The following is an 18,837-nucleotide window of genomic DNA, read 5'->3' as shown; positions in this document are numbered from 1 at the left end:
AGGGCACTTCTCTGCAGGAGGTAAAAGATGAGGATTTTCCAGCGTCAAAAAACTTCATGATTTTATCTGGGTGTACGAAGGAGTTTGCACCTTAGGATGAATGGCTGGGGCATCCAGTGATGGGAACACGGGGTACTTGCTGACTGGAGGTTGAGTAATAAAAGCTGCAGAAGCTTGTCCTAGTCTGTATAAGGCCCAACCTAAGATGCATTTGAAGCCTAGATATTCAGAGAAACTGTTTGCAGACACTCACCCAGGCCATGATCCATGCCCACCACTGAGCCCAGCCCAACCTATTCAGACTTTAGAGCCCATCTGACCTTGCAGTTATGGGCTGCCTTCTCCATATTGTTCCAACGTTCCTGATGTAGAGCGAGCCACTCTAGAGATGGATAATTATTAAGAGCCTTTTACATAAAAAGCACTTTCCCCTGAGTGTTCCACCTCTTCCCTGACGCTCTGCGCTCTGACATTATGGTGCACTTTTAGGCCACAGTCAGCAGTGACCACACTACATCTGATGTATGTAACAGAAGAGAAATGAGCTAAAATGAATTTAGAAGCATGGCATTCCTAGAAAACCTGGTAGTTTAAGTGGCTGACGTAGGTTATCTCGTGGTATAGGACCTATACCATAGGTTAATAGCAAATAAAGTCAAACAGAAGTTGATGCGTGTGTGTGTTTCATATATCTAGTGAGCGATATATACAGACACGTGCATGCAATGTAAGGGGAGAGGAGACAAAGGGACCATGGGCTGAATGGTCTCTCTCGTTTCATTAGAAGTGCATTGCTTGTTAGTCAGAACCTGTAAAAGAACAATGATGCAGACTGTCGCTATTTTGATTAAATAGTTCTCATTTAATTCCCTGGGATCATCTTTTATATATCATCTACTTATTTCCTCTTTGTGGTGTAATTCTTCCTTATTTTCCAATTTCCACGAAAGATTTGTCCTCAGAAGGCACTTTATTGTTTTGCTTCATTAGCTATAATGAATCATCTTTTAGTATTTCTCATTTAAGGTTCCAATTTTTTCAGTTTGCTTGTTTACTTGGATTGGTTTAGAATATTTTTTGTGTGCACAGTTTAAGACTTTAAACATACAATAAGAACTTAATACTTCAGATTGAAAACCATAGGAATAGCACAAATAAATGACATACTTTGTTCTTTGAATTGTAATAAAGTTTTTGAATAGTGTGATTTTCTTTGTGCATAATTTGGGTGTCCAGTGTGGAAGTCAGGACAGAGGTGAAAACTGTAAAGTTTAGTCCTATACAGAACAAAAAGTTTTTGAGATATTGAAATTTTTAAGAACCTTTTAGAAGAATTTCCTGTGTTGTAGTATGTGTGTGTTTAAACATTTTGAAGGAGAATGTTGAACTGATCTGAGCTCCGTTGTTCTCACTGGATTTGCATGATTCCTAAAACTAAAGAAAACCTTTTCAATGAGCAGCAAATAGTATCAACTGGTTTTGTACTCATTCGCCCCTGGGGGTGATGCGCAGAATCTTATCATTTGGAATTTCCTGAACTGCCTTAGCAAAGCAAACAGTTGATGTAATTCTCATTAAATCCCATTAACAATAGAAATAGAAAAATGAGCAACTATGCATCTTTCCTTCCTGTCCTTTGGTGCAAACTTTACAGTGACTTGACAACAGAAGAAATAATATGGGGGGAATCTTTTAAGATCAAGATTCCCAAAGCCCAAAATGCAGAATTCGCAATAAAAAGTGCAAGTAACGGGAAATGACCAGCATCTTCTGCACTTTGTGCTTGGTCTGATTCCATCCAAGAAAAGCAATGAATTAACACCTCAAAGAAGGTTGAATTTTTTTAAAAAAGAAAATACTTTGTGAGAGAAACAAAATTAGTGTTTTAGATTGTCAAACTTTTGTTTGACCTTTAGATTTGTGATTCTTTAAACTGCAAGGAAGCCTTTATTTCTAGGCATTTTCTATTTATTTCTAAATAATTTTCTGTGATTTGGAACAAGATAACTGGCTTTTAAAATAATCTAGCTTTTTAAAGTTAAACACAACTTCTTTTCAGTAGGTTGTGATTTTAAAAGCTAATCACAATTTAGTGAAAAATACAGAATAGTTTACATAACCTTTTGTCAGCTTATCTGTTTCTTGTATTCCCATTCTTCAATCAGTGATACATGGTAAACTCCAGTGTAGAGTAGTTCAAAGTTCAAAGTAAAATTTATTATCAGAGTACATACATGTCACCACATACAAACCTGAGATTCTTTTTCTGGAAATCTATAGAACTGTAACTGTAAGCATCAGGAACTATAGGAACTATAAACTGTAAACAAACTGCAAATGCAGATATAAATAAATAGCAATAAATAACAAGCATGAAATAATAATATAAACAGAGTCCTTAAATGAGTGTAGCTTTCCCCTGTTGTTCAAGAGTCTGATGGTTGAGGGGTAGTAACTGTTGAATCTGGTGGTCTGAGTCCTGAAGCACCGGTACTTTCTACCTGATGGCAGCAGTGAGAAAAGGGCATGGCCTGGGTGGTGAGCATCTTTGTTGATGAATGTTACTTTTCAACGGCAACGTTTCATGTAGATGTGCTCGATGGCTGGGAGGGTTTTACCCGTGATGTACTGGGCTGAACCCACTACCTTTTGTAGTGGCATTGGTGTGCCCATACCAGGCCATAATGCAGCCAGTCAGCACACTTTCCACCACACATCCATAGAAGTTTGCCAAGGTTTTCGATGACATGCCGAACCTCCTCAGACTCCTGAGGAAGTAGAGCCACTTGCTTCACTATAATATTTATATGATGGATCCAGGACAGGTCCTCTGAGATGGAGACACCCAGGAATTTAAAGTTATTGATCCTGTCCACCTCTGATCTCCAATGATTACTGCCTCGTGGACCTCTGGTTCCCATCTCCTAAACTCTACAATAAGTTCCTTGGTCTTATTGACATTGAGTGAGAGGTTGTTGTTATTACACCACTCAGCCAAGTTTTCAATCTCCCTCCTGTTTGCTGATTCATCACCTCCTTTACTGTCCACAACAGTGCTGTCATCAGTAAACTTGTATATGGTGTTGGAGCTGTGCTTAGCCACACAGTCTTGGAGCGGATCCAAGTCGCTATTCAGACAGGAGCTGATACGCTTCAACACCAGCCTCTCAAAGCACTTCATTACTGTGGATGTGAGTGCCGCTGGGCAATAGTCATTGAGGCAGGTCACCACAAGCTTCTTGGGCACTAGTACGATTGAAGCCTGCTTGAAGCAGGTGGGTACCGCACACTGCTGGAGCGAGGGGTTGACGATATCCATGAGCACACCAGCCGTTTGGTGGGCACAGGTCTTCAGTTCTCAGCCAGGTACTCCATCCAGGCTGGATGCTTTTCTTGGATTCACTCTCTTAAAGGCAGCCTGCGCGTCATCTTCAGGTACAGAGACCAAAGGATCATCGGGAGACATGGGGGTGTGCAGTGGTTCCTCCCTGTTCTAGTGATCAGAGCGAGCATAGAAGGCATTTGACCTCATCTGAAAGTGAAGCTCTGCTGTCCCCTATGTTGTGAGATTTAACTCTGTAGGTGGTTAAGGCATTCAAACCCTACCACAGCTGTGGAGCAGCCTTCATTGATTCCAGTCTAGTCCGGAATCTACTTCACCCGAGAGATGGCTTTCTGGAGGTCATACCTGCACCTCTTGTAGCATTCTTGATCTCCAGACTTGAATGCCTCTGATCTGGCTCTCAGCAGGTTCTGGATTTCATTGTTCATCCAGGACTTCTGATGAGGAAAAGCGTGTACGATTTCGTGGGGACGCACTCATCCACAGCTGTTGTAATAAAGACTGTAATGACCCTGCTATAGTCATTCAGGTCCTCAGCTAAGTCCCTGAACGTGGCCCAGTCCACTGACTCGAGGCAATCCTGTAACCATTTCTCAGCCTTCCGTGACCACCTCTTAGTTGCCTTGATCTCTGGAGCCTTGCTCTTTAGGCTGAGTTTGTATGCAGGTAGGGTGGACTCTAGGCTAGTATATGGTGGCATGCAAATACTTTGATAAATTTACTTCAAAATGTGAACTTCTGTACCTGGTTGACACATCCTGTGGTTGTGTTTCGGTGCAAAATTCAGAGTGGAGCATCACTGGAGATGCTGAAGAACAGATGAGATGAGCATATGGTTGTTTTTTCCTCAATAGAAGTAGCACTTCAAAGAATGAGATGGAAAATTCCTGGCCATCCAACCAATGACTGTCCCAATCCAGTATCATGGGAGGTAATTAACTGGTCTCTAATTTCCTTGTGGGGTTTTGAGGAAGAATGGCTGATGCACTTGCAAGCAGTGACTGTGCCTCAGTGGCAATTTGTTACTGACAGAGCACCTTGGGCCGATCTGAGGACATGAAAACTATCATATAAACGTGATACTCCTTACTAAATATTGCTGAACTGCCATTTCATTTCAGACACGCTTTCTCTTTTGTGGATTTCACAAATTTTACTGCTCATTTCACAATCTTTGCATTGCCTCCGGTAGGAGAGTTTTCCATCTTGTCATAGCGTATATTACCATCGGCATCATTTGAAAAACATATAATCAAATTACAAGAACATTGAGAGCAAGGAACCTGTGATAATGAAGGCATTAACAGAACACAAACAGCAGCGATACACAAATACAGTTTCCTTACTTTTCTACTATTGTTTGTTCATACTTTTCAGCTGTTATTCGTATGCAGTGAATTTCCTGACGGATTTTAGTGAACAATCTATTCTGTGCAAAGATACTTTAGTAAAATAGTCCAGTGCACTGTAAAAGAAACAACCAACCAGTAGCCCACATTGAGATGCTGGATATTGCTAATTGTATAAAGTTAATGTGGTTATGAACACCTGGGGACCTGACAATATACAACAGATGCTGATGAAGAGTTTATATTCCTGGTAAATAACTCCTACTGAGCAATTCTTTGTTTGCTCTCCAAAGTCCTTTTATAGTCCCAAAAAAAGTAGTCGGCTGCTGTTCAGCTGTTAACTTGCAAGGCTTGTATGTCACTGGCTGATGTGCTCAATTAAAACAGGTGGTCTCATAATGGGACAGAGTGTGCACTCACTTTATTTTGTTTTCACTGAAGAAGTGGCTTAACAAAAGATCTATGTCTAGCGTCGCTCTACACCTGCTCAGTGTGTGTGTGGGTGAAAGTGCTAGGCCCCTGTTTGTCTGAAAGAATATAATTTTCCAAAAGCACCAGGAATCAAGATGAAAACTTGGTATACAAAAGCCACTTGGATGATTCCAGAAACATTAAGAGATATTTTCGAAACTCTTTAAGTCAACATAAATAATTTTTAAAATATAAATAATAACTTGTGAAAATGCAACAGTACAATTTCTAAAAGTTATTTCTGAGCGAAATAATTGTAATTGAAATAATTGGGATAGAATCCCTGGTTGTGTCATCTCACTTTGTGTGGGTTCAGAGAGGGGGCACTCCTGCGTAATGCTGGGAAAACTCAGAATAGACTCAACTAGGCTCCAACTGGAGTCAGGCGACAGAAATGGATAGATATGAAGGTGTCTGTTGCTCAGTGTATCAAGGGCTCACATGTGCCTGTATAGGTCCACCTCTAACTGCGCCGGCATATGGAGCCATCGACGAATGGCTTGTCTTCAGGCCTGCTACTGAGATGTTCCGCAGTGCATGAGGACCAAGGTGTACTGAATGGGCCTTGTTCTCGCACAGTTTATAGAAAATCAGGCAAGTCTTGCTTACTTGGGGGAAATGCTTGTGGGGTCAGAGAGAAGAGCGGAGCAGAAGAGTAGTTGTGCCAGGATCAAAAGGACAGGACTCAGGGTGGGAGCTTGAATGTGAGCTGTGGGGCTGGATTTGAAAAGTAGGGTCTGGGCTTTGGTCAATGATCTGGTAGAGTGAGGTTCAGTTTCCAGGACTGGATGGGGTCCCAGGGCCTGGGATATGCCAGTGTCATATATTGAGCTGGTGTGCGGGCATGGTGGGAGAGTTGTGCAAGATTCGGTAGGCAGGTTCCCATTTGGTAGGGTAGTGGCTGGTAGTTCAGTGATTGTGAATGAGGAAGGGATATGGCTGAGTCAAAAATTGCAAACAGTTAATTAGAGGTTTTAATAGAGTGACGAGTCTGATATCCTGGGGTCTCCATACCTGTAGCATGATACATCTCTCCTTTTAAGTGGTATAAGTTGGGCTTGTGTAGAATAGGTGAGCTTTAAATGGAACTGTTCACTCATGTTATTGGATCACTGCTGGGGAATGTTCCTAATAAACAGACCAGTAAATGCTGGACTCAGAAAGCTGCCTCCTATCTGGGAAGATTTGAGAGGGCAGCAGGAAGTATGGATGAGATTGGTGTTGGGGAGATGCTTTGCAATGAAAACAATAACCATCGGTGGAACCACTACTGCCATCCTGTTGCAGAGGGTCTGTTGAATTTAACTCAAATCACCCACAACCCAGAAACAATGAAAGACCAGTCATGGTGAGAAAGGTAAAGCATTACTTACTGACTGAGGTTGTACAAGCCTCTTGATGTAGCAATGTCTTCCTTTCCCTTTAAGATTCTCTTTGAACTCCACCTCTTTGTCATTACTTTTGGTCACATAATCCACAACTCTCTTATTTGGTGTTGTGTTGGTATTTTATTAAAAACTTCCTTGATGTTTAATATGCTAAAAGCATAGCAACATGAAATTCATTGCCCCAGGCAGACGGGCCAAAAGATTCTTGTTCATTGGACAGTGCATGTTTTCGCCCGGAGGTAACAACCAGATATCCGCTCCCAAGTGCCCATCACAGAACTTCCCTTGTCCAATGCACCATGCCACTGGAGCAGACCACCTCAGGGACTGTGACAGTGAGGGAGTGGAGGGTGAGGGAGGGCAGGAGACAGAGTCATTGCCTCAATTATGTTTCATTGTTGGATCAGGACATTAGTCAGGGTACAAGATGCAGATCAGTTCAGTGCTTCAATTGGGAACAGAATCTAAAGATCGTGTCATGGCAGATTTTGAAGGCCATAGAGAATGTGGGGTGAGATTGCTGTTGGGAAGCTGTACTTGGTCAGTATGCCTAGGGCTGGGGTTTGCTCTAAGGAGCGAAGGTGAGTGTAAGAAAGGGAAGGACTCCCAGTCCTGGTCTGACATCAGTTCAGGAAGCTGGACCATTAAAGTATTGATATTCTAAGGGTGCCCAATGGCAAATGCTTGTCAGAACAGCATAACCCGACTTCCCTAGCATCAGCGAGGGAATTTTGTTCATAAATATCTGATGCCGATAATACGTCATTGACTGATATGTAATCCAGTATGGCAAGAGTTGACATAAAAAATATTGTAAACTGGTTTCATTTTTGAAATAGTGAAGTGCATCCAAATTAATAGCCCTATATCAATGCAAGAACTTATTTTGTATTTGATATTCCATATGGTTGTTATATCCTCGTGTTACTAATAACAGGAACAAAATGTGTCCTGCAATCAATGTATATAACTGAAGGTGTTTGAACCAGCCAAGTATGTAAATTGTAATGTTGGAAGTTCAGCATAGAACATTGCTCACTCACTATTTCTGACCAAATTATGTGGTCTTTCAGATCAAATGATAACTTGGATTCTATGGCTGGATCCCTTCCACAGAAGAAAAAAAAACACACAAGGTTGGTCTGATAGGTAACCCCGTGCACTGAATTGTCATAACATGGTGCTCTTCAGCTGGTTGATATGTGGTATCCCAGCTGCATCAAACACTTTCTTAATTTATGAAAGTACTTGCTTTGAGCCGGTCTCTGGTGCTCAGAAATAAAAGTAAGTATAAATGGAGCCTGTGCTAAATTTTACGCCCTGCTAGGATGCATTGTGAAGGTTATAGTATCACCAACATTAATACTACCAAACTATCTGCAGAACTTGCAAACCATTTTATGTTTTGAACTTCTGTGGGCCCCGGGTATGTGACAGGGGAATCCTGAGTTGTGTTGGCTTCCTGGAGCTTAGAAGAATGAGGGTTTATCATATTCAAACATATAATATCTTAAGGGGGTTTTGCAAGTTAGTGGTTGAGATGTTTTAGCTAGTTGGGGGGGGTTCTTAAACAAGGGTGCATAGCTGCAAACGAAGGGGGTGGTCATTTAAATCTAGTGCACATTGAGATTTCTCCTCGCAGAGAAATGAATTGATGGAGAATTCCGTCCCTAAAGGTGGTGGAGATAAATATTTGAAAGAGTAGTGAATTGAGGGCTATGAGGAACAGGCACAGAAGAGGAGTAGAGGCATGTGTAGATCAGCCTTGATCATATTGAATGGCAGAGTGGGCTTGAGGGACCTGGTGGCCAACTCCTACTCCTGTTTTCTTGTGTTTTTGGAGAGGGGTAACTGCAAAATATTGTCTACTGTAAAAGGAGCCAAATATCTTTACTCAAGACATTTACATTTTTGCAGCTATATCTACATCTTGTGGAGTTAGCTTGACTCTCCCAACCGCTAACTTCATTCACTTGAGAGCTTTGTGATGCTCTTGCCTTTAACGTCATAACTATGATGGGGTAAGGAAAAGGAAGACCGAAGTGCTTCCTCAGTGTATGCACCTTGTGCAATGATGAAAATGCAGTCTTGACCTTCGCAATGCCACCATGGGTGGGACAGAGGTTGTGTGGAGGGCGGGGGTGGAGGGTTGTGGAGAGAAGAAAATGTAAATATCTGCTGAAAATAACTTCATTGCATGTGTTGGGTCAGGTGGTGTCATAGTCATGGAGCACTACACAGAAACAGGCCCTTCAGCCCATCTAGTCCATGCCAAGCTGTTTTTCTGCCTAGTCCCTTCTTTCCATTTCTCTGCAATTCGACCATATCCCTCCATAACTCTCTCATCCATGTACCTGTCTAAGCTTCTCCTAAATGTTCCATCACATCCACCACTTCTGCTGGCAGCTTGTTCCACACTTGCTTAGATCCCCCTTAGGCTTCCCTTAAATATTTCACTTGTTACCCTAAACCTACAACCTCCAGTTCTAGCTCACGCAACCTGAGGAGGAAAAGGCCTCCTTGCTTGTATCAGTTGTTGCTTGTGTGTTTTGTTGACCCTGTTAGGGAGAGCAATTCCAAAGGAGTCCCTTAATTAATAATTTGCTTTTGTATTGAATGCTGCTCATATCCCAGAATATATACTGGATGAGGAGCACATTGGGTCTAGTCTTTCCCTTTGGGGGGGGGGGGGAGGCTCCTGAAATTCTTACAAATAACAAATTAACTGACAGCGTCTGTGAGCATTGAGATTAATCTGGTGAACAGCTGTTACAGACACAAACAGCTGAGGTAATCCTGTAAAGCCACAGCTTTTGCAGATGACGGGACACAGTCGCCTGATAAGCCCCAGCTATTCTTTCTATCAGGGCCTTCAATTGTTTCTCGGCCCCAGGCACCGAGCTCTGATTTCCACGCATCAGGGTTTTTCAGGAGCCGGTGACGGACAGCTTGATGACTGCTTCCTATGTGCTAACTCCCAGGCAAACAAAAACAGACTGGGTATTTGCTACTGATAGACCGGTGGTTAGTTTGCCTAATGCCCAGTGTACGTCAGTTTTAAATTAGTTTTGACACCGAGAAGAAGCCCAGTTCCCTTTGTCGTTTGGATTTTATGACAGAACAGTGGGCTAGAAGTAGCAAATTTGGGCATGAAGAGATTTCGAGAGACCTTTACCTCTCTACCCAGATTGTAGACCCAGAAAATAGTTGTGCACAGTAATAAAATGAAGTAATTTATATAAGATTTAATAAAACTTGCATTCCATCACGAATATCGTTTGTTCGTTATGTGCTATGTCATATGATGTGGGTGATCATGGTCTTTCCATGACCATGATTGTTCTTGGCAAATTTTTCGACGGAAGTGGTTTGCTGTTGCCTTCTGGGCAGTGTGGCTTTACAAGACTGGTGACCCCAGCCATTATCAATACTCTTCAGAGGTTGTCTGTCTGGCATCAGGAGTTGCATAACCAGGACTTGAGATATGCACTAGCTGCTCATACGAGCATCCACCACCTGCTCCCATGGCTTCAGGTGACCCTGATCGGGAGTGGGCTAAGCGGGTGCTACACCTTGCCCAAGGGTGACCAGCTGGCTAGCAGAGGGAAGGAGCGCCTTACACCTCCTTTGGTAGAGACCGGAAGACATAGGAGCAGAATTAGGCCATTTGGCCCATTGAGTCTGCTTTGCCATTCAATCATTACTCATCTTTTTCCCCTCCTCAGCCCCACTCCCTGGCCTCCTCCCCTTAATCCAGTCAAGAATCTATCAAGCTCTGCCTTAAATGCACCCAAAGCCCCTCTGCCTTGAGGCTGTGCCCTCTTGTCCTAGATTCCCCCACCATTGGAAACATCCTTTCCACATCTACTCTGTCTAGGCCTTTCAACATTAGAAAGGTTTCAGTGAGATCCCACTTATCCTTCTAAATTCTAGCAAATACAGACCCAGAGCCATCAAAAAGTTCCTTGTATGATAACGCTTTCATTCCTGGAATCATCCTTGTGAACCTCCTCTCCTCTAGACCCTCTCTTTTCTTAGATGAGAAACCCAAAACTGTTCACAGTACTCAAGGTGAGGCCTCACCAGTGCCTTATAAAGCCTCAGCATCACATCCCTGTTCTTGTATTCTGGACCTCTTGAAATGAATGCTAATATGGTATTTGCCTTCCTCACCACTGACCAACTTGCAAGTTAACCTTTAGGTTGTTCTGCACAAGGACTCTCAAGTCCCTCTGCATCTCAGATTCCTGGATTTTCTCCCTGTTTAGAAAACAGTCTGCACATTTATTTCTACTACCAAAGTGCATGACCATGCACTTTCCAACAATGTATTTCATTTACCGCGTTCTTGCCCGTTCTCCTAATCTGTCTAAGTCCTTCTGCAGCTTTCTTGTTTCCTCAACACTACCTGCCCCTCCACCAATCTTTGTATCATCTGCAAACTTGGCAACTGATCCATTTATTCCATCATCTAAATCATTGATATACAGCATAAAAAGAAGTGGTCCCAACACCGAACCCTGCGGAACTCCACTAGTCACTGAAAGCCAACCAGAAAAGGATCCTTTTATTCCCACTCGCTGCCTCCTACCAATCGGTCAATGCTCTAACCATGCCAGTAACTCTCCTGTAATATCAAGGACCCTTAATTTGGTATGCAGCCTCATGTGTCATCTTGTCAAAGGCCTTCTGAAAATCCAAATACACAACATCCATTGCATCCTCTTCATCTATCTTACTTGCAATCTCCTCAAAGAATTCCAAAAGGTTTGTTAGGCAAGATTTTCCCTTGAGGAAACCATACTGACTTTGTCCAATCTTGTCCTTTATCACCAAATACTCCAAAACCTCATCCTTGACAACTACAACATCTTCCCAATCGCTGTGGTCTGTAGTTTATTTTCTGCTGCCTCCCTCCTTTCTTGAAGAGTTGAGTGACATTTGCAATTCTCTAGTCCTCTGGCACCATGCCAGAGCCCAATAAAAGATCATTACTAATGCCTCCACAATCTCTACCGCTATCTCTTTCAGAAATTTAGGGTGCAGTTAATCTGATATGGGTGACTTGTGCACCCTTAGGTCTTTCAACTTTTTGAGCACCTTCTCCCTTGTAATAGTAACTGAACTCACTTCTCTTCCCTCACACCTTTCAATATCTGGCATACTGCTAGTGTTCTCCACTGTGAAGGCTGATGCAAAATACTTATTTAGTTCACCTACCATGTCCTTGTTCCCTGTTATTATTCTTCTGGCCTCATTTTCTAGCAGTCCTATATCTATTCTCGTGTCTCTTTTATTTTTTTTATTCTTAAAAAAGATATTGTTTGCTAGCTTGCTTTCATATCTCATCTTTTTCCTCCTAATGATTCTTTTAGTTGCTCTCTGTAGGTTTTTAAAAGCTTCCCAATCCTCTATCTTCCCGCTAATTTTTGCATTGTTGTATGTCCTCTCTTTTGCTTTTACAGTGGCTCTGACTTTCCATGTTAGCCACAGTTGTACTACTTTGCCGCTTGAGTACTTCTTCATTTTTGGAATACATCTATCCTGCTCCTTCATCATTTTTCCCAGAAACTCACGCCATTGCTGCTGTGCTGTCATCCCTGCCAGCATCTCCTTCCAGTTTACTTAGGCCAACTCCTCTCTCGTACCTCTGCAAGTTCCTTTACTCCGCTGAAATACTGCTACGTTAGTTTTTTTTCTCCCTATCAAATTCCAAGTTGAACTCAGTCATACTGTGATCACTTTCCCCTCAGGGTTCTTTTACCCAAAGCTCTCTATCACCTCCGGTTCATTACATAACACCCAATCCAGTATAGCTGATCCCCTAGTAGGGTCAATGACAAACTGCTCTAAAAAGCCTTCTCGTAGGCATATCTCCACCCCCACCACGCAATCACAAATATGCTGGCCTGAAATTAAATTGATTTGTAAAGGGCCTGCCTTTGATTGGACCCCTGGATACAGGTTTCTTTGGCAGGAATTAAGTTTCTGACTGCTGCATTTAACAACCTAGAGCATCCTTGCTGTTACATTATACTGGCATATTTTAAGGGTATGTTTTAAGGTGAGAGGGGGAACATTTAAAGTAGTTATGTGAGGCAAGTTTATTTTTCCCACACAGTGGTCGATGTCTGTCTGGAACAGCTGCCAAAGGTAGTCGTGTAAGGAGATACAATAGTAGCTTTTAAGAGGCTTTTAAATAGACATGTAAATATGCAGGAAATAGAGGGCTGTAGATCACACACCGGCAAAAGAAGTTTATTTTAATATGGCATTATGTTCGGCAGAGACATTGTGTGCCTGTGCTGTGCCTCTTTTGGTTCTATTTTCACCTCTGCCCATTGGGCATTGCTGATGCTTGTTGCCTGACCCACCTTCATCAAAATTAGAAACAGGCTGGTCTCTGAAGTCAAAACTCAAAAGGTTTCATTTCCAACTCATGCCTATGTTTAAAATCACCTCCCACATAAATCGCGAATCCAGTTGTCTGCCTCGGCAGAAAAACTGAATTCTGCGGTCAGTGCTTATCTACAGGATAAACTGGACAACTACTAAAGTAATCACCTGCAGAGTTGCTGCCCAACTTGACCTGCTGCTCTGGAAATGTGCTGCAAAGAAGCTATTCTATCTACATATCATAGGTTTGATGCATTGAAGTTCTATAATTTTAAAATTATTTCTTTATATGGTAATTACTGTCAAATAGCTTGTGTGAAAATCTGTTTTCCCAAGTGAGATTCAACCTTTAATCTTTTTAAGTAAATTTTTCCTTTTTCTACTTTCATCATTTCTGCTTAGTCCTACTTTTTCCTTCCAATGTTTGCTGTCTCTATGAGATTTATATGTAGCTTGTGCATCTTATTTTCAATTTCCTAGTTTGGACTCTTTTATAAAGATTTGTCTGTTTTATTGGCAAACCGCGTTGGCTGTTTTTGCTGTCCAGAAGTGTGACTTGTCGCCAGCAGAGGGTGTAATATTGGATCAGACTCCAAATTCCAGCAAGTCTCTGCTTGAAAATGCCGTCATCTGCTGTCGGCAGCATGAACAGCAAATGCAGTTCCTTATTGGTGTCTGGTGCTTATACTTGATAATCGTTGGCTTCCAATCAGCACTTGTGGTTCTTCACTTCTAGCTAATGTACAAACTATTTAAGTTTCAACCAGATAGTTGATTTCCATTCTGTATGGAAAAGATCAGTGATCATTCCAGCAAGTACATATTTCTATAAAGACAATCTTCAGCCATTGCATGCATAATTTCTTCTCAGGCAGTATGTTTTAAATTACGTACAGATTGCAAGAGATTTGTTGATATTTATTTATTGAGATACAGGGTAGATAATATTTATTTATTTGAGCCACGCCGCCCACCAATCCCTGAAGTATACAATGACCAATTAACCTACCAACTGTGGAAAGAAACCAGAACCCCCAGAGGAAACCCACATGGTCATGGGGAAAACGTACAAACTCCTTACAGGCAGCAACGGAAATTGAACCCAGGTCGCCTGCACTGTAAACGGTTGTGCTAACCACTACGCTACAGTTGATGGTTGGTGCCTACATGGTAACTACATGCCCAGAGGTCAATGTGATCAACATCATAATTACAACTAAAGGTCTGTCTTTTTTTTTAAACCCCCAGGGTCTGTCAACATCTGCACCATCTTCTGGTGCTTGTCCACTGGCTCCACCTCCTCCCCCTCCTGGACCCCCTCCTGTCCTATCGTCAGAAACACCCAAGGATGAAGCTCGTTCCCAGCTGTTTGCTCAGCTTAACCAAGGGGAAGGCATTACTAAGGGTAAGCATATCAGTACAGCTAAATGTATCCGGGTGTATGTGGAACAGGGTAGGATGAAAGTCCCTAAGACTTTGCTGTTTTCATATTTCTCATCGATAAATCATCTGGCTTACCTTCGAATAGGCTAACCAGATAGATAGGTAGAATAATCGGTAAGTACAAAATAAAAACCTATTATGTTGTCCTTAGTGCAGCAAAATCCAAATTTGGCACTGTCTTGGAGAGTGGGGTGGAATTTTGAACCAGAGCTTTGGGGAAAGTATTCTATAGTAATAAGGCATTTTCACTCACTGGATGTTTTTTTTTGTTTTTCTGCATTATTCTCAGTAACAGAGACTGTTACAAGTGAAGGTCCCAGATCAGCAGTTTCTGAGATGGTTGAACCACCCTATCAGGCACCAACAATCATTCCACAGTCAAAGTTACTGTGAAAAGTCACAGTATGTTGACAGGCCGACTAGGGGGAATGCCATACTAGATCTAGTATTAGGTAACGAACCGGGTCAGGTCACAGATCTCTCAGTGGGTGAGCATCTGGGGGACAGTGACCAACGCTCCCTGGCTTTTAACGTTATTATGGAAAAGGATAGAATCAGAGAGGACAGGAAAATTTTTAATTGGGGAAGAGCAAATTATGAGGCTATAAGGCTAACACTTGCGGGTGTGAATTGGGATGATGTTTTTGCAGGGAAATGTACTATGGACATGTGGTCGACATTTAGGGATCTCTTGCGGGATGTAAGGGATAAATTTGTCCTGGTGAGGAAGACAAAGAATGGTGGGGTGAAGGAACCACAGGTGACAAGTGAGGTGGAGAATCTAGTCAGGTGGAAGAAGGCAGCACACATGAGGTTTAGGAAGCAAGGATCAGATGGGTCTATTGAGGAATATAGGGTAACAAGAAAGGAGCTTAAGAAAGGACTGAGGAGAGAAAGAAGGGGGCATGAGAAGGCCTTGGCAAGTAGGGTAAAGGAAAACCACAAGGCATTCTTCAATTATGTGAAAAACAAAAGGATGACAGAAGTGAAGGTAGGACTGATTAGAGATAAAGGTGGGAAGATGTGCCTGGAGGCTGTGGAAGTGAACAAGGTCCTCGATGAATACTTCTCTTCAGTATTCACCAATGAGAGGGAACTTGATGATGGTGAGGACATATTCTGGAGCATGGTGATATTAAGGTAGGGGAGGTGTTGGAGTTGTTAAAATACATTAGGATAGTTAAGTCCCTGGGGCCTGACGGAATATTCCCCAGGCTGCTCCACAAGGCAAGGGAAGAGATTGCTGAGCCTCTGGCTAGGATCTTTATGTCCTCGTTGTCCACGGGAATGGTACCGGAGGATTGGAAGGAGGTAAATGTTGTCCCCTTGTTCAAAAAGGGTAGTAGGGATAGTCCGGGTAATTATAGACCACTAAGCCTTACGTCTGTGGTGGGAAAGCTGCTGGAAAAGATTCTTAGAGATAGGATCTATGGGCATTTAGAGAATCATGGTCTGATCAGGGACAGCATGGCTTTGTGAAGGGCAGATCATGTCTAACAAGCCCAATAGAGTTCTTTGAGGAGGTGACCGGGCATATAGATGAGGGTAGTGCAGTGGATGTGATCTACATGGATTTTAGTAAGGCATCTGACAAGGTTCCACACGGTAGGCTTATTCAGAAAGTCAGAAGGCATAGGATCCGGGGAAGTTTGGCCGGGTGGATTCAGAATTGGCTTGCCTGCAGAAAGCAGAGGGTGGTGGTGGAGAGAGTACATTCGGATTGGAGGGTTGTGACTAGTGGTGTCCCACAAGGATCGGTTCTGGGACCTCTACTTTTCGTGATTTTTGTTAACGACATGGATGTGGAGTTAGAAAGGTGGGTTGGCAAGTTTGCAGACGACACAAAGGTTGGTGGTGTTGTAGATAGTGTAGAGGATTGTCAAAGACTGCAGGGAGACATTGATAGGATGCAGAAGTGGTCTGAGAAGTGGCAGATGGAGTTCAACCCGGAGAAGTGTGAGGTGGTACACTTTGGAAGGACAAACTCCAAGGCAGAGTACATAGTAAATGGCAGGATACTTTGTAGTGTGGAGGAGCAGAGGGATCTGGGGGTACATGTCCACAGATCCCTGAAAGTTGCTTCACAGGTAGATAGGGTAGTTAAGAAAACTTATGGAGTGTTAGCTTTCATAAGTCGAGGGATAGAGTTTAAGAGTCGCGATGTAATGATGCAGCTGTATAAAACTCAGGTTAGGCCACACTTGGAGTACTGTGTCCAGTTCTGGTGGCCTCACTATAGGAAGGATGTGGAAGTATTGGAAAGGGTACAGAGGAGATTTACCAGGATGCTGCCTGGTTTAGAGAGTATGCATTATGATCAGAGATTAAGGGAGCTAGGGCTTTACTCTCTGGAGAGGAGGGTGAAAGAAGACATGATAGAGGTATACAAGATATTAAGAGGAATAGATAGAGTGGATAGCCAGCGCCTCTTCCCCAGGGCACCACTGCTCAATACAAGAGGACATGGCTTTAAGGTAAGGGATGGGAAGTTGAAGGGGGATATTAGAGGAAGGTTTTTTAATCAGAGAGTGGTTGGTGCGTGGAATGCACTGCCTGAGTCAGTGGTGGAGGCAGATACACTAGTGAAGTTTAAGAGGCTACTAGACAGGTATATGGAGGAATTTAAGGTGGGGGGGTTATATGGGCTGCAGGTTTTAAGGGTCGGCACAACATTGTGGGTCAAAGAGCCTGTACTGTGCTGTACTATTCTATGTTCTATGTACTTAGATCACAATTTCCTCCCCATTCTGATGTTTTGTCTGAACAACAAGTGAACCTTTTTACCATGTCTGCACACTTCTATGCATTGAGTTGCTGCCACATGATTGGCTGAATAGATACGTGTATTAATGAGCAGATAACACACACAAAATGCTCGAAGAACTCAGCAGGCCAGGTAGCGTCTATGGAAAAGAGTAAACAGTCGACGTTGTGGGCTGAGACCCTTCATCAGGGTTAGGGAAAAAAGACGAGAAGTCAAAGTAAGAAGCTGAGGAAAAGGGAGGAAAAAGTACAAGGTGGTAGGTGATAGGTGAAACCGGGAGGGGGGAGGGAGTGAAGTAAAGAGCTAGGAAGTTGATTGGTGAAAAGAGAAAGAGCTGGAGGAGAGGGAGAGGGAAGAAGACCATGGAAGAATGAGAAGGAGGAGGAGCACCGGAGGGAGGTGATGGACAGGTTAGGAGATAAGGTGAGAGAGGGAAACAGGAATGGTTGGGAGGTCCGGGAGCGCAATTACTGGAAGTTCAGGAAATCGATGTTCATGCCATCAGGTTGGAGGCTACACAGATGGAAAATAAGGCATTGCTCCTCCAACCTGAACATGGCTTCATCACAGCAGTAGAGGAGCCCGTGGACTGACATGTCAGAATGGGAAATTGAATTAAAATAGGTGGCTACTGGCCGATCCTGCCTTTATCTGGTGGTCAGAGTATAGATGCTCAGCAAAGCGGTCTCACGATCTATGTCAGGTCTCACTAATATACTGGAGGCTGCACTGGGAATACAGATACAGTCGGTGATCCCAACGGACTCACAGGTGAAGTGTCACCTCACCTAGAAGGACTTTTTAGGGCCCTGAAAGGGTAGTGAGGAAGGTGTTGGGGCAGGTGTAGCACTTGTTCTGCTTGCAAGGGTAAGTGCCGGGAGGGAGATCAGTGGGGAGGGACGAATGGAAGAGAGAGTTGTGTAGGGAGTGATCCCTGTGGAAAGTTGGGGGGAAGGAATGATGTGCTTGGTGGTGGGATCTGGTTGGAGATGGCGGAAGTTATGAGAATTATGTGCTGGACGTGGAGACTAGTGGGGTGGTAGGTGAGAATAAGAGGAACCCTATCTATGATGTGGCATGGGAGGATGGGGTGAGGGCAGACATGTGAAATAGAAGAGATGCAGCTGAGGGCAGCATTGTTGGTAGAGGAAGGAAAGCCCCTTTCTTTGAAGAAGGAAGACATCTCATTAGTTCTGGAATGAAAAACTTCATCCTGAGAGCAGACAGGATGGGAAGAGGTGTACTCCAAGTAGCTGTGAGAATCAGTAGGTTTATAAATGATATCGGTAGATGTCTATCTCCAGAGATAGACAGAGATTGAAGAAGGGGAAAGGACCTGTTGGAAATGGACCAGGTAAATTTGAAAGCAGGGTGGAAGTTGGAGGCAAAGTCGATGAAGCCGACAGGCTCAGCATGGATGCAGGAAGCAGTACTGAGGCAGTCGTCAATGTAGCCTAGGAGGAGTTGGGAACGTGGACTGTTCCACATAGCCGACGAAAAGGAACCATATGAGTGCCTTTGGTTTGAAGGAAGTAGGATGAGCTGAAGGAGAGATTATTGAGAGTGAGGATAAGTTCTGCCAGATGGAGGAGAGTGGTGGTGGAGGGGAACTGGTTGGGTCTGTTGTCCAAAGATAAGCAGAGAGCAGCAGGATCCAGCACATAATTCTCCATAAGTTCTGCT

The 18,837-nt window shown here is 43.2% G+C and overlaps 1 protein-coding gene across 3 annotated transcripts in view; it reads left to right on the top strand.

Annotated features, from left to right (window-relative positions):
- cap2 (cyclase associated actin cytoskeleton regulatory protein 2) overlaps positions 1-18,837 on the top strand; it is a 202,949-nt gene that overhangs the window by 164,605 nt on the left and 19,507 nt on the right. For all 3 annotated transcript variants that reach the window (XM_072283587.1, XM_072283588.1, XM_072283589.1), the window contains one exon: positions 14,196-14,352. In XM_072283587.1, the coding sequence (XP_072139688.1) occupies positions 14,196-14,352 (157 nt within the window). The remainder of the gene's footprint in view (positions 1-14,195; positions 14,353-18,837) is intronic.

Source organism: Mobula birostris, chromosome 19, assembly GCF_030028105.1.
Source record: "Mobula birostris isolate sMobBir1 chromosome 19, sMobBir1.hap1, whole genome shotgun sequence".
Lineage (NCBI taxonomy): Eukaryota > Metazoa > Chordata > Chondrichthyes > Myliobatiformes > Myliobatidae > Mobula > Mobula birostris.
This window is presented reverse-complemented; position numbering and strand designations above follow the sequence as displayed.